Genomic DNA, 25,366 nt, shown 5'->3' with positions numbered 1-25,366 from the left:
ACGGTAACCCCAACACTGGCATAGTACCACTAGAGCACTAATGAACTTTACATTCTGAACAATTTAGTTGCAATTTATTTTACTAGGTTGTAAAATTCTGAAACCCTAAAGAATACCCCTAAATCTGCAACAAAAGTACGAGGGGAAAGAGCCTCGACACAGAATCCCAAGGACAGGACACTGAAACCACACCCATGGCACTGCCTGATCCACCCTCATTTACTGCTACACAGAGCCCATGACCCAAAAACAGCAACCATCTCCCTGGGATGCTCCAGTTACAATGGAGAGATCGGGCAAGCTGGGACTGTTTTCCCTGGAGTGAAGGAGGCTGAGGGACAACCTTAGATGTTTATGAAATCATGAGAAGCATAGATAAGGTGGTGGACCCAGTGTAGTTGAGTCTAAAACCAGAGTGGGAAGGGAGAGATTTAAAGGGGACTCAAGGGGAACTTTTCCCCTCATTCAGGCTAGTGAGTATTTAGCTATTAGAGGAAGTGGTGGACACGGCTCCAATTACAATGCTTAGAGGTACATGGATAAGAAAGGTTTAAATGGATAGGAGTAGCTCAGGTCAATATGGACAAATGAACACAAAAAATGTTTTGAGGCCCAACCCACGTAGATGCTCTTCTCTCACTTGACCTTGATACATTTCCAACCCTCCCCAGTAGCAATTTGAGTACACCCCAACTCCAACCTAGACCATTTAAACACTAACCCAGGCTGTCCTCGTAGATCGAAGTGAGTCTCCTCTTTCAGGACACTCAGTCCATCCAAGCTCTTCTTCAGCTTCCACAAGTGCAAGCTATTGTCATCAAGGAGTGTCACCAACTGATCCTGCAACAAAGACATTTCACATCAGTAGATGCCTGGCATATGTACCACATATTTGAGATCATCAGTGCTGTGCAGACTCTGCCCCACACAGCAGATTTAGTACTTTTCCCTTGTCATACCTTCCTGACTGAACATTATTTAACATTAACCTATTCAGCACTGCACTTACACCCATGTCGCTTAAGTTACCCCAGATATTGAGAAAGTGGTGCAGAGTTTAAAAAAAAAATCTAAAGTGGAGGCAAGAGGGATGGAGGCGTGAAAAATATCAAAAGGGGGAAAGGCAGGGAAGTGAAGAGGAAAAGAAAAGGAACAAATGAAGGGCAAAAGGATGAAAATACCATTACCTGCTCTGGTAGGAAGTGAATCTGGGTGACCGCTGCATTCTCTTCATGTAAGCCCATGATCTCCACCTCTGGTGCTCCATAGCTGCAGCCTCACGTTAAGGACTTTTGGCTTAAAAGCTTGTGCTGAAATCCAAGTAGACAACTGAGTTGTTAGGTTGGAAACATTTCAAGTCGTGACTTTATAGAAAGATCTCAATTTTATAAACAGTTTTAGTAGAAACAGGATTTAACAAGCCAGAATAGTGTGCAAATTGGAGGAGATATTGTAACATATCAGCCACCTGCCTTTGTCTTTTTGGTAAAAAGTTGTTAGTTTAACAGGTGAACAGTACAGCATGGTAGCGTATGTGCATGGCATCCGTTAGTCTCGTGAGACCATGGACCTGTGCCTGGAAAGTCTTCTCCATGCAGGGCACAGGCCTGGACAAGGTTGTATGGAAGACCGGCAGTTACCCATGCAGCAGGTCTCCCTTCACGATCCAAAGTAGTTCATGTCAGTTGGTTATTTTGGTCACATGTGTGTAACTGGGCTAGAAGGGCCTGTTACCCTGCTGTCTATAAAATAAAATACAAAGCATAGTACGGAACCTTTGGTCAACCCTTTAACCTATTCCAAGATCAACCTAACCCCTCCCTCCCACATAGTCCCCATTTTTTCTTTCATCCAAGGGTCTCTTATATGTCCCTGATGTATCTGTCGCTACCGCCAGCTCTGAGTGTCCCAAGCACCTTGCACTCTTCCTAAAAAACAAAACTACTTCGGACATCACTCGCTTCTCCAGCCCCTATAAAACACATTGAATCTATGCCTCCTTGTGTTGGTCAACTCCCACCCTGGAAAAAAGGTGCTGGCTGTCCACTTGATCTATGCCTCTTATCATCATGTACATCCCTATCAAGTCACCTCTCATCCTCCTTTGCTCCAAGGAGAAAAGCCCCAGCTTGCTCAACCTATTCTCATTAAGACATGCTCTCTGATCTAAGCAGCAACCTGGTAAAATTATTCTGCACCCTCTCCAAAGCTTCCAAGTGTGGTCTGAGGAGAGTTTCGTAGAGCTGCAACATTACCTCATGGCTCGAGCTCAATCCACTGACTATTGAAGGGTTTCATACTGTATGCCTTCTATCAACTTCTGCTGCCACTCTGAGGGATCTAGGCACGTTGTTGAGTATGCACAGAGCAAGAACTGATTAAATGTTTTACTGAGTCACGTGAATAACAGTACATCTTGGGCAACTTACTGTGTGTGGGAGCGACAAACTAAGCCCATTGAGACAAAAACATGCGCACTCAAAAGCCCTCACCCAGAAAGAGAATCCCTCCCCCTCTGTACATGGGAGCCATAGAGGAAGGGAATTAGTGAGGAAAACAGAATAAACAGAAAAGTGACTAAATGTCTATTCTGCTTGGTTGTGGTCAACCGGCTGGTACACTCTTCTACACTACCGCCGGTAGGGGGGGGGGGGGAAGCTTCCCTCCCTGTGCCTTCCTGGTTAGCCGATGTTGAGGCCAGTGGACCCTGAATTTCCTTAATGAAGCATCTATTGGTTTATCTGCATCATCATCAGCAGAAGTCACTCTGCAGCTTCCTTGCTGACATACATGATCCAATTGTCAGCCAATTACACTACCGTGGCCTTGGGAGTGTAGCAGTTAGCACAACACAATTACAACTCAGAGCAGAGTTCAAGTCCAGCTCATTTGTGAGCAGTCTGTACATACTCCCCTTGAATGTGTGGGGTTTTCCCAGTGTTCCAGTTTCCTCCCAGTCCAAAAACATACGGGTAGGTTAATTGGCCTTTGTAAATGATCCCGTGATGAGGTCAGAGTTGAATCGGGGTTGTCGGGGGTTACTGGGCCAGCGTGGCTCAAAGGACCGAAAGGGCCTATTCCTCACTGTCGCTGAATAAAACAATTAAAGACAATTTGCCCATCTGTTAGTCAAAATTCTGCAACTTGCCCATAATGCCCATCACATCAAAAGCCAGCTTTCTTCCTGCTAGATACAAATGTAGACTGTCTCTGAAGATAAACATTCGCAGACTGATGTGCGTATCATTTTTGTGTTTCATGGTCTCTTGCTTGCCGCAAATTAGCCCCTAGACAGCTGGCTGGAGATCTGCTCCCTGTAGTCAGTCAAATTCTTCTACCATATGGCACACCCAGTGTTTTACAAGTCCACCCAGTCATTCTAGGGCAGTAAGGTTACAACTAGGTTCCAGGAGTCTGCTTTGCCATAGCTATGGCCCACAATGGATTGGGTGCCTGGAGTAGAGTGACCATTTTTCTCTTTTGATCCTTGTTGCCAAAATGTTATGTATGCATGGAGCAAGTAGTATGATTAAAGCTTTTACAGAGCCGCGTGAGTAAAGCTATGTGCTGGGGCAACTTTCAGGGTGGGAACGATGAACCAGGCCTGCCAAGACAAAGACATGCACACACAAAAACCGATGCCTGAAAGAGAGAGTGCCTCCTCTACATAGGAGGCCCAATTGATCAGCCACTGCGTACTCACCACATTCTTGCAATCGATCTGATACGGTATGCATAGCTGTGTTCCTCCACACGGTTAAGAATCCTACCTTTATCCTGCATTCAAGTTTGATCTTCTGAAGTTAATCACTTCCCACGTTTCTGGATTGAATTCCATCTGCCAATTCTCAGCTCAATTCTACATCCTGTCCAAGTCCCCTTATAACCTATCCTATAACCCTCTGCACTATACACAACTCTAACCACCTTCATCTCACCAGCAAACTTAGTAACCCAACCATCCACTTCCTCGTCCGTATCATTTATAAAAATCACAAAGAGCAGGGATCCCAGAAAAGATCCCTGTGGAACACCAGTGGTCACTGATGTCGAGGCAAAATACTCATCTATTACTACCCCTTACCTTTTGAAGGCAAGCTAATTCTGTATCCACACAGCCAAGTTGCCCTGGATCCCATGACTGCTGACTTTCTGAATGAGCCGACCATGAGGGACCTTACTAAAATCCATGTACATCACATCCTCCATTCTGCTTCAATGTTTTGTCACTCCTTCTGTCAGGTTCATGAGGCATGACTTGACCCACATAAAGCTATGCTGATTGTCCCTAATCAGACGAGTAAATTTAGATCATGCTGCTGCTGGAGTAGCCTTAGTGACCATCAGTGTACAGTGCAGTTATTGTGCATTTGCACAGATACAGGAGAATATTTCAAGTGATTGCCTCAGCTTTGCCACATGCAGGTATGGACTGTTTCGTTCATTTGGAAACAGGAACCAAATACTACACAATCGGCAGCAAACGTCGTGCCCTCCGCTGAAAGCAATGATAAAACAGTTGAGGATGGCGGGGCTAGGGCACAGGCCTGGACTGAGGTGGCTAACCAAAAGCAGAGCAGTCTTTCTTGGTGTCAGTTACAATTCCAACCATTGGAGTGATGCCCATTGACTCATTATACCAGTATTTAGTAAGGGTCATATTTGGTCAAATGTTGTCCTTCAGTCACTTTCACCTTCTTTGCAATTAAGTGTCTTTGACCCAGTTTGGAATGAGGCTTGAAGAGATCCTGGCAAGAACCAGGAAATGTAAGCAGGTCATTGATTTAACAACACTGTAGATGATACCATCCCACACAATGCAGTCTGCTTAACTGTCACTCCATCCAGCACCTTAAACACTGGAGTGTACACAAGTTTTTTTTTCCCTTTAAATAATATCCACATTACCTACTTCCAAGGCAAGTCACCATTTTTTTCCCATAAGATATAGGAGCAGAATTATTCCCTGTGGCACAGAGTTTGCTCCATCATTCCACAAAAGAACATAGAACAGTACAGCACATTACAGGCCCTTCGGCCCACAATGTCATGCTGACCCTCAAACCCTGCCTCACATACAATCCCCCACCTTAAATTCCTCCATATACTTGTCTAGTAGTCTCTTAAACTTCACTAGTGTGTCTGCCTCCACCACTGACTCAGGCAGTGCATTCTGGGCACCAACCACTCTCTGAGTGAAAAACCTTCTTCTAATATCCCCCTTGAACTTCCCTCCCCTTACCTTAAAGCCATGTCCTCTTGTACTGAGCAGTGGTGCCCTGGGGAAGAGGTGCTGGCTGTCCACTCTGTCTATTTCTCTTAATATCTTGTACACCTCTATCATGTCTCACCTCATCCTCCTCTCTCCAAAGAGTAAAGCCCTAGCTCCCTTAATCTCTGATCATAATCCATACTCTCTAAACCAGGCAGCATCCTGGTAAATCTCCTCTGTACCTTTTCCAATGTTTCCACATCCTTCCTATAGTGAGGCGACCAGAACTGGACACAGTACTCCAAGTGTGGCCTAACTAGAGTTTTATAGAGCTGCATCATTACATCGCGACTATCCCTCGACTTATGAAAGTTATCATCTCATAAGCTTTCTTAACTATCCTATCTACCTCTGAGGCAACTTTCAGGGATCTGTGGACATGTACCCCCAGATCTCTCTGCTCCTCCACACTACCAAGTATCCTGTCATTTACTTTGTACTCTGCCTTGGAGTTTGTCCTTCCAAAGTGTACCACCTCACACTTCTCCGGGTTGAACTCCATCTGCCACTTCTCAGCCCACTTCTGCATCCTATCAATGTCTCTCTGCAATCTTCGACTATCTACAACACCACCAACCTTTGTGTCGTCTGCAAACTTGCCAACCCACCCTTCTACCCCCACATCCAGGTCATTAGTAAAAATTACGAAAAGTAGAGGTCCCAGAACAGACCCTTGTGGGACACCACTAGTCACAACCCTCCAATCTGAATGTACTCCCTCCACCACAACCCTCTGCTTTCTGCAGGCAAACCAATTCTGAATCCACCTGGCCAAACTTCCCTGGATCCCATGCCTTCTGACTTTCTCAATAAGCCTACAGTGTGGAACCTTGTCAAATGCCTTACTAAAATCCATGTAGATCACATCCACTGCACCACCCTCATCTATATGCCTGGTCACCTCCTCAAAGAACTCTATCAGGCTTGTTAGGCACGATCTGCCCTTCACAAAGCCATGCTGACTGTCCCTGATTAGACCATGATTCTCTAAATGCCCATAGATCCCATCTCCAAGAATCTTTTCCAACAGCTTTCCCACCACAGACGCAAGGCTCACTGGTCTATAATTACCTGGACTATCCCTACTACCTTTTTTGAACAAGGGGACAACATTTGTCTCCCTCCAATCCTCCCGTACCATCCTTACTAGATTTTCCACTTCATTTGTCACCCATGGTTCCTTCACCCTACCATTCTTTATCTTCCTCACCGGGACAAATTTATCCCTAACATCCTGCAAGAGATCCCTAAACATCAACCACATGTCCATAGTACATTTCCCTGCAAAAACATCATCCTAATTCACACCCGCAAGTTCTAGCCTTGTAGCCTCATAATTTGCCCTTCCCTAATTAAAAATATTCCTGTCCTCTGTTTCTATCCTTTTCCATGATAATGCTAAAGTCCCCCAGATGCTCACCCACTGACAGATCTGTGACCTGACCCGGTTTGTTACCTAATACTAGATCTAGTATGGCATTCCCCCTAGTTGGCCTGTCAACATACTGTGACAGGAATCCATCCTGGACACACTTAACAAACTCTGCCCCATCTAAACCCTTGGAATTAATCAAGTGCCAATCAATATTAGGGAAGTTTAAGTCACCCATGATAACAACCCTTTTTTGCACCTTTCCAAAATCTGCCTCCCAATCTGCTCCTCAGTATCTCTGCTGCTACCAGGGGGCCTATAGAATACCCCCAGTAGAGTAACTGCTCCCTTCCTGTTCCTGACTTCCACCCATACTGACTCAAGAGGATTCTGCTACATTACCCACCCTTTCTGCAGCTGTAATAGTATCCCTGACCAGTAATGCCACCCCTCCTCCCCTCCCCCCCCCATCCATTTTAAAGCACTGAAATCCAGGAATATTGAGAATCCATTCCTGCCCTGATGCCAACCAAGTCTCTATAATGGCCACTACATAATTCCATGTATGTATCCAAGCTCTCAGTTAATCACCTTTGTTCCTGATGCTTCTTGCATTGAAGTACACACACTTTAGCCCTTCTACCTTACTACTTTTATACCCTTTATTCTGTTGCTCTTTCCTCAAAGCCTCTCTGTGTGTCAGATCTGGCTTTACTCCATGCACTTCTTTCACTGCTCTATCGCTCTGGGTCCCATCCCCCTTGCAAATTAGTTTAAACCTTCCCGAACGATGCTAGCAAACCTGCCAGCAAGGATATTGCTCCCCCTCGAGTTCAGGTGCAACCCATCCAATCTGTACAGGTCCCACCTTTCCCAGAAGAGATCCCAATGGTCCAAAAATCTAAAAACCCTGCCCCCTGCACTAACTCCTCAGCCACGCTTTCAACTGCCATCTCCTTCAATTCTCACCATCACTATCACGTAGTACTGGCAGCAATCCTGAGAACACCACCCTTGAGGTCCTGTTCTTCGGCCTTCTGCCTAGTTCCCGAAACTCACACTTCAGGACCTCATCCCTCTTCCTGCCTATGTCGTTGGTCCCAACATGTATCACAACTTCTGGTTGCTTTCCTTCTCGTACCAGGATGTCATGCACCCGGTCAGAGACATCCCGGACCCTGGCACCCGGGAGGCAACAATCCAGGCGGGTTTCCTTCTCACGTCCACTGACTATAGAGTCTCCAATGACGACAGCTCTCCTCTTCTCCGTCCCATCCTTCTGCACCACAGGGTCAGACTCAGTGCCAGAGGCCCTGCCACCGTGGCTCACATCTGGTCGGTCGTCCTCACCAACAGCATCCAGGATGGTAAACTTATTATTCAGAGGAATGGCTACAGTGGTGCTCTGCACTACCTGTCTACTCTCCTTCGCTTCCCCCCCCCTCGGACAGTCACCCCACAACCTGCTTGTGGCAGCCTAGGTGTGACTACCTCCCTGTAGCTCTCATCTATGACTGCCTCATTCTCCCTTATGAGTCGAAGGTCATCCAGCTGCTGCTCCAGATTCCTCACACGGTCTTCCAGATCGCCCAGCCGTAAGCACTTCTGGCAGATGTGACTCTGCGGGAGAGGGGAGTTCCCCCAAGACTGCCACATCTCACAGGAGAGGCACATCACCGTCTCAGGAGTCATTGTAAAGACTAACTGGGAACAAACTCGTCCTCCGCCTCTTCCCGTTGAAGCCTCTCGAGTCAATGCCTCAAATCTGCACTCCTTCACTGCAGTGAAGGAATTATGGCTGATTTATTATCTCTTTCAACCCCATTCTCCTGCCAAACACTACAGTACAGAAACAGACCCTTTGGCCCATCTAGTGCATACCAAACCATTGATCTGCCTAATCCCAGCGACCTGCTCCTGGACTCTTATCCAAATTTCTCTTAAATTGCAGCCCGTACTTTCTATTTCCAGGATTATCTTTGAGCCACCTAAACAATCTGGTGCTTTCGTGACCTCTTAGGGGATTTGGTGAGGCTGACAGCAGTGTGCAGAGGTAGCCAACGATCCCTAATGGCAGAATGCAACCTTGTGGTCGGTTCTGTTACTCCGCACCAATTAAAGCGTCAAGCAAAATTAAAATTGATGAGGATGAGAAGGGAAAACGATCTGGATTTCAGCTCCGCACTGCCTGCGCTTGATCAGTCTCCATCTTGCTGCTGCTGCTGACAGAAGCTGCAGGTGTCTTGGGTCCTATGCTGCACCTTGGCAACTCGAGCCTATGGACTCATGTCTCTGGAGTCTACAGCTCATTTTCCATGTAGTTTACTATCTGCAATTTGATCGAGGTGCTTTGGTGTAACATTGAACATAGCACTGAACTGACCGACTCTGTGACAATGACTAGGATTATTTTGGGGACTCTGCAGTTTGTCGTTTAATGTTCTGTGATACTAGCCCAGTTTTTGCTGTGTGTGTGATTTGTTCTTTTTTGCCGTGTGCCGGGTGTTTGATTGTCTTTGTTGTGTGGGGATCTTCTTTAAACTGCTTCTTGGTTTCATGGCTGCCTGCAGGAAGACAATTATAACTAATAATAAATGCACTTTGAAACTTTAAATGTTGAACTGGACCCCACATCTACCACTTATGCTGGCAGCTCGTTCCACACTCTCTCAACCCTGAGTGAAGTTTCCCCTCATGGTCCCCTTAAACATTTCACCTTTCATCCTTAACTCCTGACCTCCAATTGTAGTCTCACCTAACCACAGTGGAAAAAACCTGCTTAAATTTACCCTATCTATACCCCTCCATTTTGTAAACCTCTATCAAATCTTCCTGCAATCTTCTAACATTCTAGGGAATTAAGTCCTAATTTAGTCAGCCTTTCCCTATATATCAGGTCATCCGATCCCAGCAACATACTTACAAGTTTTCTCTACATTCTTTCAATCGTATTGAAATCTTGACCAAAACTGTATACAATATTCCAAAATGGGCCTTACCAGTGTCTTGTACAATTTCAACATAACATGCCAACTTCCCTACCAACATTGATTTACAAAGGTCAATGTGCCAAAAACTCTCTTTATAGCCCTATCATCCAGTGACAACATTTAGGGAATTATGGATCTGTATTTCCAGATCCCTTTGTTCTACTGCACTCTTCAGTACCCTACCATTCACTGTGTAAGACCTACCAAAGTACAACACCTCACACTTGAATACATTAAATTCCATCTGCTGTTTGTCAGCCCATTTTTTTCAGCTAGTCTACTACAAGTTTTGATAGTTTTCATCACTGTCCACTACACTCCATCTTTGTGTCATCTGCAAATTTGTTGATCCAGTTTCCCATACAGGCAGTCCCCGGGTTACGTACAAGTTCCGTTCCTGAGTCCGTCTTTAAGTCGGATTTGTATGTAAGTCGGAACAAGTACATCCGGTATTATTTAGCGTCGGTTAGTCAAACATTTGTCTTAGTATATAGTATATATTTTACCTTTCTATGCATATAAAACACTTAAGAAACATATGTATTCCAGTAATTAAACCACTGCGTTGCTTAGTAATAATTGTAGCTTTCATCGGGGCAGGGCCTTTCACATGCTCCATTATTGTCACTTTATCCTTTAAAATTGTTTTGATCGTTGACTGACTGTAGCCTAATGCTTTTCCAATGACCAATGCTGTTTCACCTCTTTCTAAATGCTTTATTATTTCCACTTTATTTTCAATTGTGATCTCTTCCCGTCAACAGAACAGACCTCCGCTGGCTCCCAAGATCCTGCTGGGTCCTCGAGTCCTAAACTCCACCGCACCGAGACAAGTTAAATGGGACAAGTGGGGGCTGTGCTGGGTTTGGGTACTTGATCCTCCTCAATATTCCACGTGGGAATTGAAACTGGAGGTGGCAGTGTTTTTTATTAAAATGAGCTCGAGTTGTGAGCCCGACATCAACACGGCATGCTCGGGAGCGGTCTGTCACTCGGTCGAACGCTGGAACCTCCGTTCCTGATGCCGGCAGTGATCTCACTGCGCCACCAGCCAACCGGAACCCAGTGGGGCGGGGTCAGGGTGAATCTGGCTAAGCCAAATACAAAGTTACACACTCAACAGTGTCAACAGCAATGACTTAAAATGGTGGACAGCGTTCTCCTTCCTCGGTTCGCAAGTACGAGTTGTTCGTAAGTTGGATGTTCGTAACTCAGGGACTACCTGTATTACTATTTAAAAAAAAATAATTTACATGTTTGTGAACATCGCCAGCTAAGCCAGTATTTATTGCCCATCCCTAGCTGTCCTCGAGAAGGTGGTGAGGAGATGCCTTCTTGAACCACTGCAGTTACTGAAGTGTAGGTACCCCCACAGTGCTGTTAGGAGGGAATTCCATGATTTTGACCCAGTGACAGTGAAGGAATGGTAACGTTTCCAAGTCAGGATGGTGAGCGACTTGGAGAGGGATTTCCAAGTGGTGGTGTTCACAGGTACCTGCTGTTCTTGTCCTTCTAGACGGTAGTGGTCATGGGTCTGGAAGGAGCTGCCTTAGGAACTTTGGTGTATTGTTGCAGTACATCTTGTAGATAGTACACACTGCTGCAAGTGTTCGTCGATGGTGGAGGGATTGGATGCTTGTGGAAGAGGTACCAATCAAGTGGGCTGTCTTGTATTGGATGGTGTCAAGCTTCATGAGTGTTGATGGAACTGCACTCATCCAGGCAAATGGTGAGTATTCCATTACACTCCTGACCTGAGCCTTGTAGATGGTGGGCAGGCTTTGGGGAATCGGGAGGCAAGTTATGCGCTGCAGGGTTCCTAACCTTTGACCTGCTCTGGTAGCCATGGTGTTTATATGGCTAGTTTCCTGTCAATAGTAACTCACAGGATGTTTATAGTAGGGGATTCAGTGATGGCGATGCCACTGAATGTCAAGGGACAATGGTTAGAGCCTCTCATTGGAGATGGTCATTGCCTGGCACTTGCGTAGCTCGGATGTTACTTGCCACTTGTCAGCCCAAGTCCAGGTCCTTCTGCATCTGGGTATGAACTGCTTCACTGTCTGAGGAGTCACAAATGGTGCAGATCATTGTGCATCATCTGCGAACATCCCCATTTCTGACCTTATGACAGAAGGAAGGCCATTGATGAAGCAGCTGAAGATGGTTGGTCCTAGGACACTTCCTGAGGAACTCCCGCAGTGATGTCCTGAGGATGAGATGATTGACCTCCAGCCACCACAACCAACTTCCTTTGTGTCAGGTATTATTCCAACCAGCCGAGGGCTTCCCCTAAATTCCCACTGATTCCATTTTAGCCAGGGCACTTTGATGCTAAAATTGGTCAACTGCTGCCTTGATGTCAAGGGCCATCAGGCTCACCTCTGGTATTCAGCTCTTTGGTTCATGTTTGGACCAGGGAGGAGATGAGGTCAGGAGCTGAGTGGCCTTGACGGAACCCAGAATGGGCATCTGTAAGTAGGTTTTTGCTGAGTAGGTGCTGCATGATAACACTGTTGATGACTCCTTCCATTACTTTGCTGATGATTGAGAGTAGGCTGATAGGGCAGTAACTGGCTGGGTTGGACTTGTCCTGTTTCCTGAGTACAGGACGTAACCCGGCAATTTTCCACATTGCTGGGTAGAAATCAGTGTTGTAGCTGTATTGGAACAGCTTGGCTAGTATCCATATTGTTGATTTAGATTACAAACAAAAATGCACCCAGCACTGAACCCCACGGCCCAGCACAAGTTACAAGTCAGAAAAGCAACTACTAGCACTTTCTGGTTCCTCCTTCAAAGCCACTGTTGAATCCAATTTACCATCTCATCTTGAATTCCATGTGACTGAGCATTTCTAATCAACCTCCCATGCGGGACCTCACAAAGGCCTTTAGCAAGTTCACGTTGACAATATCCATTGACTTGCCATCAATCTTCCTGCCAACTTCCTTGAAAAAACTATAAGATTGGTTAGACATGACTTACCATGCACAGCATCATGTTGACTATCTATAATTAGTCTTCTATCCAAATACTTGTATATCCAGTCTCTTAGAATACCTTCCAATAACCTTCCCACTACTGGTGTCAGGCTCACCAGCCTATTTATTGTCTTCTTCTTAGAGTCTTTCTTAAACAACGGAGCAAAATTGGCTATCCTCCAATCTCTAGCAGTTCACCTGTGGCAAAGGGTGTTTTAAATATTTCTCCTCGGGACCCTGCAATTTTTGCACTAGCCTTCTGACGAACAGTTTGTTAGGTCCTGAGAATTTATCCACCTGTGATCCATCACCTCGCTGCTGGTTGCCTCACTTCTAAAGACTCTGTGTCCGTCTCCCGAGTAAATACAGATGCAAGAATCCATTTAAGGTCCCCATCTCTTTCGACTCCATGCATAGATTACCACACTGATCTTCAAGACTAATTTTGTCCCTTCTCTCCATAACTTTTGATATCCTTACTAACCAAGAACCTATCCACCTCCAGGTTAAATATACCCAATGACTTGGCCCCCACAACCATGTGTGGCAATGGATTCTACAGATTCACAACCCTCTGGCTAAAGAAATTCCTCATCATCTCTTGTAATGGACATCCTTCCATTGAGGTTGTGCCCTCTACACCCAGCTCCCAAAGTCATGCAAACGCCTGACGTTTTCCTTGTTCTTTCATGGTTGCTGAGCCTGTACTTCCCTCCACAGGAAGCTGCATTTCACCATAGAACATAATAACAACTCCTACATGACAAGATCAATCCAAAACATCAGCAATCCATTATACAGATGACTACTGCCAATAAATACTCCATCTATTATAGCAGATTTTTTTTTCCACCGACACAATTCCACTTTTAAAGGGTACATGGAATTTAAAAGTACACCTATTGCTCAGAAGTGGCAGTGGCTCCTGCTGTGAGTGGACTTACACAATGCAATGCAAAGGAATAAATAAAAACTTCAAGCTGAGATGAGTGATGGTGTGTGTACAGTTAGATTCACAGAGCACAAGAGCAACTATTTGCCCTTTTATACCTGTACTGACTCAGCCATTTCTCCACACGTTGTGAAAATGACCAACTCAATGAACAGCTAAATAGTCACAAAAAATTTGGAAGCACTGAGACGCAGACTGCAGATGCTGCAATCTGAGTACCAGTACTCAACGCGCTAGCTTTGCTTTGATGCTGGTGAAATGCAGCTCTGAGCTATTCATATTCCTGGCATAATCCAAATATATACTTTATTCACTCCAATTCTGAAAAAATCAATTTGGTTTCCTTTGTCATTTTTGGTCAGGAATTCTCTGCACTAAATATCTGCTTTTAAAATTCCAATCTCTCCACCCACTGTACTCGATCCAGGATTTGACTTCCAGAGCACGAACATATTGCTCTAGGTAGTGACAATACTTTCCAACAGCTTGGAGACAGACTCCAACTGATCCACCCATCTGAGATATTTATCGTGTATGATACATAGGCAGGGCCCTTAGTATTGTCAAATGATCCCTCCATCTGTTCAACAATCTCCTTGAGCTCCTACCATCTGGCACAAAGTACTGTAGCATTAAGACAAGAACTGTCAGGATGGAAAACAGCTTCTACCCCCAGGCTATAAGGTTACTGAACTCTCTGCCACCACCCAGGTCTCATCACGTATAAAGCACCAGTAATGTAATACTGTTCACTTTTAACATGTCGTAAATGCATCCTATTATTCGTTAATTTGTAGTAATATTGCTTGGTATTGTGAGTTATATCTACTATGTTGTGCATCGTTTCCTTTGGTGATGGTATACACGTATACTGTTAAATGACAATAAGCCTGAACTTGACTAACAGTGTTAAAAACTGTGACAGTGCTCTAATGTACTATCAAGGAGCATACAATTTCTCTTCTTTTGAACCAGGCTTAAAATCAAAATGAACTATGCATAGGAGTAAAGTGGTTATTCCCTGCATCAAGATTCAGTTGAAATTCACTTGCTCCTTTCATTACTATTCAAAGAATCCAAGGTTTGTACTTTGTTGCTCCATTTTATAGAGCCTACTCAGCAAGCTCAAGTGACCAAAAAGATCACCAACTTGTCGTAGTCCAGTTTGTGAATGATTTGTCCTTGTATTTGGTTCCAAACCAAATCCAAAAGTACTTGGCTTCGAATCTCACATGAAAAAGATACATCTTGAAGGCTCCTGACCGACTTCCAATGGCCATGAGCTGGAGAACAGAACTATAAGCCAATGCACTGGGCTGGTGTGGAAACCCATGCTCCACAGTCTGTAGGAAAGATAGAAATAATATCATGTAAGCAACGGCAAAAATTGGTGAAGAAAGCTTACAGACTAGAAGACTGCATAACACGTGGGTTATAATCTAAGCAAATATCATCCCATTTACAACTCAGATAAGAAACAGCAGTGTACATCTCAAAAGTCACGAACATATTGGCACACAAGCCAATTTAAGGAATTGTACATTTTTGCACTTGCAAAAACTGTACCTTAAATTTGGAAATCAGAACAATGTTATTTGCATTAGTATAATCAAAAATTGCTTTCTCATAATTGCCATTGATCCTTTAAATTAGCTACGATGTTATTAATATTAAAATTTAGTAAAAACTATAAGGCAGGGCATACAACACCCAGGGTCTGCTCTACCATGCAATAAGTTTGCAGCTATTTTGAATACAGAACTTAACTCCTTTCTTGAATGATCTGTGGAACTCCTGTCATTCAAAAACCTGCCCTTCAATAATTCAATCTCCAGAGTGCTTGGAGAGAAGGGGGAAATGGAGGAAATGAATTCTCAAAAGGTACGTAAATCTTAGTTGTCATCAACCTACAAAGAACCATGTCTTTGCAACTCTGCCTCTTAGATCCAGATTTCTCCAGGTGTTACAAATGAGGAGCAACCCTGATGGGCAGAAGGGTGCAAAGTCGCCCCCCCCCCCACCTTTTTGAGAATCGCAAAATCGCTATTATTTCGGGTCTGATACCCAGGAAATGAGAGAGAGACAATGCAGGGATACACAAAGGTTGGAATGTCTCCTATTGACAAAGAGAGAGATTACTGCTATTGTCTCTTGAAGAAGGAATTGTGTATTGAGTACTGTTCTATTCATTGAAACCCCTCAGGGGGCAACCAGAGTGGTCTGGTTGAGGGATTGCATCATCTCAACCTGATTGACATCTGAGACCCCGTGAGTGGGGATAAAAGTGAGGTCTGGGGAACACCCCTCAGACGCACCAGGAGAGACACTACGAGACCGGTGGGGGCTTGTGGGGGTGTCCACCCTCGCCTGCGTGACGAGTCCTCCACAGAACGGTCCAGCTAAAGGACAGAGGGGTCATACGTGAATGGCCACAACAACAACGCATCGACGGAACAAGATCGTAAAAGGAAAGTCTCGCTCTCTCTCCCCCCAACAATTGCAACACAGTGATCAGCAACTACCACAGCCTGCATGAGCTGATCTGAACTTTATATTTCCATCTGACAATTCATTATCCCCTAGACAACGATAGAGCTCATTTCTTATTGATTATTATTAAACCCATATTTTTAGGTTTAGTATTGATGTCGTATATTATCTGTATATTTGCACTGATATTATTTTTGTGTATTTTTACTAACAAATACTGTTAAAAATAGTATCATCAGACTTCAACGGATACTCCTATCTTTGCTGGTAAGACACCCAGTTACGGGGTTCGTAACACAAGAAAGGAAACTATCAAACTGTCAGGATTTGTGTACCAGTGCCATCTACCCCAGTGAGTGCAGCACTCCAAGCAAATTTAGATAAATTTACTTACTCCAAGTCTCATCAGGATCTTGTTTCAAAAGATTACCTATCATCGGTTAGATAGTTATATTATCAAGATTAGCCCTAATACGAATGAGGTAGGGACAAATTTTGAAAAACCTGCCCAACTAAATACTTACCACAAGACAGGAGCAGAATTAGACCGTTGGCCCATCGAGTTTGCTGTGCCATTCAATCATGGTTGATTCTTTTTTTAAAATATGGTCCTATTGGTATTAAGAAGCAGAGAGACAGCAGATAGGTCTTAAGATCCCCAAAGGTGGCAGCACAGCTAGATACGGTGGTGAACGTGACAGATGGGATACTTAACGTTATTAACTAAGGCTTCAAATGCAAGAGCAGGAAGACTGCGTTACAGGTTTGTGAAGTGTCATTTTGGCCGCAGCCGGGGAACTCTGCACAGCTGAGCAAACCTGAAGTGGTTGAGGTCTGATTGAGGTACACGAAATGTGAGGCAGAGCTAGATAAATAATGGTAAACTTTTCCCAATAACAATGGCATCAAACATTACAGAATGGAGATTTAGGGCAAGAAAGATGTAGATCGGAGGAACAAGTTTTTCCTACCTAAAGGTTGGATGGAATCTGGAACTCACTGTTGGATTGGGATTTGGGGGTACTGTCCACATTCTCACTAGTAACTTCGACACAAATACTGTCCACATACTCACTAGTAACTTCGACACAAATACCGTCCTCATTCTCACTAGTAACTTCGACACAAATACTGTCCTCATTCTCACTAGTAATGTCCAAATACTGTCCTCATTCTCACTAGTAACGTCGACACAAATACTGTCCTCATTCTCACTAGTAACGTCGACACAAATACTGTCCACATTCTCACTAGTAACGTCCAAATACTGTCCACATTCTCACTAGTAAAGTCGACACAAATACGGTCCTCATTCTCACTAGTAACGTCGACACAAATACTGTCCACATTCTCACTAGTAACGTCCAAATACTGTCCTCATTCTCACTAGTAAAGTCGACACAAATACTGCCCACATTCTCACTAGTAACGTCTGCACAAATACTGTCCTCATTCTCACTAGTAAAGTCGACACAAATACTGTCCTCATTCTCACTAGTAAAGTCGACACAAATACCGTCCTCATTCTCACTAGTAACGTCAACACAAATACCGTCCTCATTCTCACTAGTAACGTCGACACAAATACCGTCCTCATTCTCACTAGTAACGTCGACACAAATACGGTCCTCATTCTCACTAGCATCGTTGAAATACCGTCCTCATTTTCACTAGTAACGTCCAAATACTGTCCTCATTCTCACTAGTAACGTCCGAATACTGTCCTCATTCTCACTAGTAACGTCCGAATACTGTCCTCATTCTCACTAGTAACGTCGACACAAATACTGTCCACATTCTCACTAGTAACGTCCAAATACTGTCCTCATTCTCACTAGTAAAGTCGACACAAATACTGTCCTCATTCTCACTAGTAACGTCGACACAAATACCGTCCTCATTCTCACTAGTAACGTCGACACAAATACCGTCCTCATTCTCACTAGTAACGTCGACACAAATACCGTCCTCATTCTCACTAGTAATGTCGACACAAATACGGTCCTCATTCTCACTAGTAACGTCGACACAAATACCGTCCACATTCTCACTAGCATCGTTGAAATACCGTCCTCATTTTCACTAGTAACGTCCAAATACTGTCCTCATTCTCACTAGTAACGTCCGAATACTGTCCTCATTCTCACTAGTAACGTCGACACAGATACTGCCCACATTCTCACTAGTAACGTCGACACAGATACTGCCCACATTCTCACTAGTAACGTCGACACAGATACTGCCCACATTCTCACTAGTAACGTCGACACAAATACCGTCCTCATTCTCACTAGTAACGTCGACACAAATACCACCCTCATTCTCACTAGTAACGTCGACACAAATACCGCCCTCATTCTCACTAGTAACGTCGACACAAATACCGCCCACATTCTCACTAGCAACATCGAAATAACGTCCTCATTCTCACTAGTAACGTCCAAATACCGTCCTCATTCTCACTAGTAACGTCGACACAGATACTGCCCACATTCTCACTAGTAACGTCGACACAGATACTGCCCACATTCTCACTAGTAACGTCGACACAGATACTGCCCTCATTCTCACTAGTAACGTCGACACAAATACTGCCCACATTCTCACTAGTAACATCCAAATACCGTCCTCATTCTCACTAGTAACGTCGACACAAATACCGTCCTCATTCTCACTAGTAACGTCGACACAAATACGGTCCTCATTCTCACTAGCAACATCGAAATAACGTCCTCATTCTCACTAGTAACGTACAAATACTATCCTCATTCTCACTAGTAACGTCGACACAGATACTGCCCACATTCTCACAAGTAACGTCGACACAGATACTGCCCACATTCTCACTAGTAACATCGACACAGATACTGCCCTCATTCTCACTAGTAACGTCCAAATTCCGTCCTCATTCTCACTAGTAAAGTCGACACAAATTCCGTCCTCATTCTCACCAGTAAAGTCGACACAAATACCGTCCTCATTCTCACTAGTAACGTCCAAATACTGTCCTCATTCTCACTAGTAACGTCCAAATACTGTCCTCATTCTCACTAGTAACGTCCACACAAATACTGTCCTCATTCTCACTAGTAACGTCGACACAAATACGGTCCTCATTCTCACTAGTAACGTCAAAATACCTTCCTCATTCTCACTAGTAACATCGACAAATACTGTCCTCATTCTCACTAGTAACATCGACACAAATACGGTCCTCATTCTCACTAGTAAAGTCGACACAAATACCGCCCACATTCTCACTAGCAACGTCAAAATACCTTCCTCATTCTCACTAGTAACATCGATACAAATACCGTCCTCATTCTCACTAGTAACATCGACACAAATACGGTCCTCATTCTCACTAGTAACATCGACACAAATACCGTCCTCATTCTCACTAGTAACATCGACACAAATACCGTCCTCATTCTCACTAGTAACATCGACACAAATACCGCCCACATTCTCACCAGCAACGTCAAAATACCTTCCTCATTCTCACTAGTAACGTCGACACAAATACCGTCCTCATTCTCACTAGTAACGTCGACACAGATACTACCCACATTCTCACTAGTAACGTCGACACAAATACCGTCCTCATTCTCACTAGTAACGTCGACACAAATACCGCCCACATTCTCACTAGTAAAGTCGACACAAATACGGTCCTCATTCTCACTAGTAAAGTCGACACAAATACCGTCCTCATTCTCACTAGTAACGTCGACACAAATACGGTCCTCATTCTCACTAGTAACGTCGACACAAATACCGCCCACAATCTCACTAGCAACGTCAAAATACCTTCCTCATTCTCACTAGTAACGTCCAAATACCGTCCTCATTCTCACTAGTAACGTCCAAATACCGCCCTCATTCTCACTAGTAACGTCCAAATACCGCCCTCATTCTCACTAGTAACGTCCAAATACCGCCCTCATTCTCACTAGTAACGTCCAAATACGGTCCTCATTCTCACTAGTAACGTCCAAATACCGCCCTCATTCTCACTAGTAACGTCCAAATACCGTCCTCATTCTCACTAGTAACGTCCAAATACCGTCCTCATTCTCACTAGTAACGTCGACACAAATACCGTCCTCATTCTCACTAGTAACGTCGACACAAATACCGCCCTCATTCTCACTAGTAACGTCGACACAAATACCGCCCACATTCTCACTAGCATCGTTGAAATACCGTCCTCATTTTCACTAGTAACGTCCAAATACTGTCCTCATTCTCACTAGTAACGTCCGAATACTGTCCTCATTCTCACTAGTAACGTCGACACAGATACTGCCCACATTCTCACTAGTAACGTCGACACAAATACTGCCCACATTCTCACTAGTAACATCCAAATACCATCCTCATTCTCACTAGTAACGTCGACACAAATACCGTCCTCATTCTCATTAGTAACGTCGACACAAATACCGCCCACATTCTCACTAGCAACATCGAAATAACGTCCTCATTCTCACTAGTAACGTACAAATACTATCCTCATTCTCACTAGTAACGTCGACACAGATACTGCCCACATTCTCACAAGTAACGTCGACACAGATACTGCCCACATTCTCACTAGTAACATCGACACAGATACTGCCCTCATTCTCACTAGTAACGTCCAAATTCCGTCCTCATTCTCACTAGTAAAGTCGACACAAATTCCGTCCTCATTCTCACCAGTAAAGTCGACACAAATACCGTCCTCATTCTCACTAGTAACGTCCAAATACTGTCCTCATTCTCACTAGTAACGTCCAAATACTGTCCTCATTCTCACTAGTAACGTCCACACAAATACTGTCCTCATTCTCACTAGTAACGTCGACACAAATACGGTCCTCATTCTCACTAGTAACGTCAAAATACCTTCCTCATTCTCACTAGTAACGTCGACACAAATACCGTCCTCATTCTCACTAGTAAAGTCGACACAAATACGGTCCTCATTCTCACTAGTAAAGTCGACACAAATACGGTCCTCATTCTCACTAGTAAAGTCGACACAAATACGGTCCTCATTCTCACTAGTAAAGTCGACACAAATACGGTCCTCATTCTCACTAGTAACGTCGACACAAATACCGCCCACATTCTCACTAGCAACGTCAAAATACCTTCCTCATTCTCACTAGTAACATCGACACAAATACCGTCCTCATTCTCACTAGTAACATCGACACAAATACCGTCCTCATTCTCACTAGTAACATCGACACAAATACCGCCCACATTCTCACCAGCAACATCAAAATATCTTCCTCATTCTCACTAGTAACGTCGACACAAATACCGTCCTCATTCTCACTAGTAAAGTCGACACAAATACGGTCCTCATTCTCACTAGTAACGTCGACACAAATACCGTCCTCATTCTCACTAGTAACGTCGACACAAATACGGTCCTCATTCTCACTAGTAACGTCGACACAAATACCGCCCACAATCTCACTAGCAACGTCAAAATACCTTCCTCATTCTCACTAGTAACGTCCAAATACCGTCCTCATTCTCACTAGTAACGTCCAAATACCGCCCTCATTCTCACTAGTAACGTCCAAATACCGCCCTCATTCTCACTAGTAACGTCCAAATACCGCCCTCATTCTCACTAGTAACGTCCAAATACCGCCCTCATTCTCACTAGTAACGTCCAAATACCGCCCTCATTCTCACTAGTAACGTCCAAATACCGTCCTCATTCTCACTAGTAACGTCGACACAAATACCGTCCTCATTCTCACTAGTAACGTCGACACAAATACTGTCCTCATTCTCACTAGTAACTTCCAAATTCCGTCCTCATTCTCACTAGTAACGTCGACACAAATACTTCATTTGCTAAGGCAGAGTCTATGGACCATGTATTGGAAAACTGGATTAATGATTATTAGGTTATGGAAATTAATAGTTTTTTAAAAATGAGACCAGGCCCAACCTATTTTGGTATCTCATTAAAGAGAGACCGACCATGATCAATACTCATTACCTGCTTACAGCAAATATTGTTTTAAATCATCAGAATTGTTGGAGTAGAAATCCAAGACACAGCATTTAAAGTGAAAGATTTAGATGCAATGGGTAAGATGCTAGTTATATTTACTTCCAGAATACCGTGAATCAGGGCCACAGGTCATTAACAAGGTAAAGATCTTTAAATGGTACAGCAGTATGACAAATAAATAGCCCTGTTAACACAGGTATCATGACACATGATGAAACTACCAACCCGATGGCTGCTGGTGACTAATGGTTTTCCATAGGGATCAGTGTTTGGTCCACTACTTTTCACATCACACGTTAATGATCAGGATGGCTCTGTGGTCAAAATTTGCAGGTGAATCAAAGATAGGTGGGGGCAGGTGGTATTGAAGAAGCAGGGAGTCTACAGAAGGACTTGTATAGATTAGGTGAATGAGCGAAATGGCAAATAGAAAATAGCATAGGGTAGTGTAAGGTCATGCAGGTTGGTGGAAGGAATAATGGCATAACCTACGTTCTAAATAAGGAGTGAAGTCAGAAATCAGAGGCACAAAGAGTTCTAGTGCAGGATTCCCCTAAGGTTAATTTGCAGTTTAAATTAGTAGAAGGAAGGCAAATGCCTTCATTTCAAGAACATTAGAATATAGAAGCAAGGGTGTTAACACTGAGGCTTTATACATCATTAGTCAGTCTTCATTTGCAGTACTTAGAGCAGTTTTGGGACCCATATCTAAGGAAGGCCGAGCTCGCATTGGGAAGGGTCCAAAGGAAGATTATAAGAATGATCCCACAGATGACAAATTAATGCACGAGGAGGATCTCCAATACGAGGAAATCTGCAGATGCTAGAAATTCAAGCAACACATACGAAATGCTGGTGGAATACAGCAGGCCAGGCAGCGTCTATAGGGAGAAGCACTGTCGATGCTTTGGGCCGAGACCCTACGTTGGGAAAGGTCTTTGCTGAAAGAAAAGATAGTAAGAGATTTGAAAGTAGGAGGGGGAGGGGGAAATTTGAAATGATAGAAGACAGGAGGGGTGGGGTGAAGCTAAGAGCTGGAAAGGTGATTGGCAAAAGGGATACAGAGCTGGAGAAGGGAAAGGATCATGGGACGGTAGGCCTAGAGAGAAAGGGGGGGGGGAAGCACCAGAGGGAGATGAAGAACAGGCAAAGAGTGATGAGCAGAGAGAGAGAAAAAAGGAGGGGGGAAATAAATAAGTCAGGGATGGGGTAAGAAGAGGAAGAGGGGCATTAACAGAAGTTAGAGAAATCAATGTTCATGCCATCAGGTTGAGGCTATCCAGACGGAATATAAGGTGTTGTTCCTCCAACCCGAGTGTGGCTTCATCTTGACAGTAGAGGAGGCCATGGACAGACATATCAGAATGGGAATGGGATGTGGAATTAAAATGTGTGGCCTCTGGGAGATCCTGCTTTCTCTGGCGGACAGAGAATAGGTGTTCAGCGAAACAGTCTCCCAGTCTGCATCATTATGAGAGTCTTCATAAATCAAAGTACTGAGTACAGAAGTTGGTACGTTATGTTCAAGTTGTATAAGACATGGGTAAGGCCTAACTTGGGGTATTGTGTACAGTTCTGATCACCTAACTACAGGTGAGATATCACCAAGACCGAAAGAATAGAGAAAGTTTACAAGGATGTTGCAGGGATTTGAAGATCTGTATTGGATAGATTAGGACTTTATTCTTGAAGCATCAAGTGGAGATTTAGTTGTGGTATACAAAATTACGAGAGGTACAGATAGGATAAATGCAAGTTCTTTTCCACTGAAGTTGGGTGAGGCTAGAACTAGAGGTCATAGGTTAAGCGTGAATGGCGAAACACTTAAAGGGAACACAAGGAAGAATTTTGACATTCAAAGGGCAGTGGGTGTGGAACGGGCTGATGTGGGTAGATTTTAGCACTTAAGAAATTTGGATAAGTACTTGGGTGGGAGGGGTATGGATGGCAATGGTTGATGTGCAGGTGGATGAGACTAGGCATGGACTAGATGGGCGAAGGGCTGCTTCTGTTGTATCGCCCCGTGACTGAGGGTTTGATGGCACTAGGCTTCCACTTACCGGCATTCAGAGCGATTGGGGGAGGGGTGGAACCTCTTTGAAATCTACAGAATATTGAAAGTGCGAGATATAGTGAAGTGGAGAGGATATTTCCAATAGTGGAAAAGTCTAGGACCAGAGGGCATAGCCTCAGAATAAAAGAACATCTATATAGAATAGAGATGGAGGAATTTCTTTAGCCAAAGGGTGAGAAGTCTGTGGATTCATTGCCACAGATGGCTGTGGAGGCCAAGTCAATGTAAATTTATTAACAAAATAAATATATGTTAACATATACCACCTAGAGATTCACTTTCTTGCAGGCATTTACAAGAAAAATACTACAGAATTTTCCAAAAAGCTATTTACAGAGATCTACAAACACCAATGATTAAATGACAAACTGTGCAAATAAAGTTAATACTGAGTTCATGGGCCGTGAAGAGTTGGAGTATAAAGTCATTGGTTATATTTTGAGCAGAGGTTGATGGGTTCTTGATTATTAAGGATGCCAAAGGTTAGAGAGAAAGCAGGTGAATGGGGTTGAGGGAAATAAAATAAACAAACCATGATTGTGCAGGTGGGTGGGACTGTGAGAGCAAGCGTTTGGCATGGACTAGAAGGGCCAAGATGGCCTGTTTCCATGCTGTAATTGTTATATGGTTATATGATCAAATGGTGGAGCAGATACAATAAGGCATAGATCCCTGCAAACCAGTAAGGGTCATTTTACATTAGGGGTGGCCTGGGTGAAGGGTACTGGTGGAATTGGCCAAGTGGGAGCCTTCAGTGATTCTGTTCCCTTTGAGGATAGTCAGCACTAAATGTAACAGATGCCAGGAGGCACCAAAGACATTGAGACTAGATACCCTGCTGAGTGAGGGAGTCATTTGCCCTGCTATCTCCCCCTGTAACAGCCTAGTGTGACCACTGCAGAAGGGAGAGGGGACATAACACATGACGGTTGATCAACAACAGTTGAATAAATACGCACCACACCTCACAGCCGCTGTTCTCGATGTGATGACCGTTATTTAGGAGGGGGAAGCATTGGTTTCTAACAGTGGACCTGGCCAATGCTTTTTTCTCCATTCTTGAGTCTTGAGTAACAGGATCAGTTTGCCTCCACATCGAAGGGCCAGCAGGACACCTTTTGCCACCCCAGGGGAATGTACAGTCCTATGTTGTGCCACAGCTCAGTATCATGAGATTTACAGGGGATACAGCCAAATCCTAGCTTCT

At 44.1% G+C, this 25,366-nt stretch overlaps 1 protein-coding gene across 3 annotated transcripts in view; it reads right to left on the bottom strand.

Annotated features, from left to right (window-relative positions):
• Positions 1–25,366, bottom strand: part of llgl2 (LLGL scribble cell polarity complex component 2) — a 195,586-nt gene that overhangs the window by 78,344 nt on the left and 91,876 nt on the right. For all 3 annotated transcript variants that reach the window (XM_059948976.1, XM_059948975.1, XM_059948978.1), the window contains exons 3-5: positions 14,816–14,913; positions 1,188–1,269; positions 722–840 (exon numbers count right to left, since the gene is read on the bottom strand). In XM_059948976.1, coding sequence (XP_059804959.1) covers positions 722–840; positions 1,188–1,269; positions 14,816–14,913 — 299 coding nt within the window. The remainder of the gene's footprint in view (positions 1–721; positions 841–1,187; positions 1,270–14,815; positions 14,914–25,366) is intronic.

This window comes from Hypanus sabinus, chromosome 23 (assembly GCF_030144855.1).
Source record: "Hypanus sabinus isolate sHypSab1 chromosome 23, sHypSab1.hap1, whole genome shotgun sequence".
Taxonomy (NCBI): Eukaryota; Metazoa; Chordata; class Chondrichthyes; order Myliobatiformes; family Dasyatidae; genus Hypanus; species Hypanus sabinus.
This window is presented reverse-complemented; position numbering and strand designations above follow the sequence as displayed.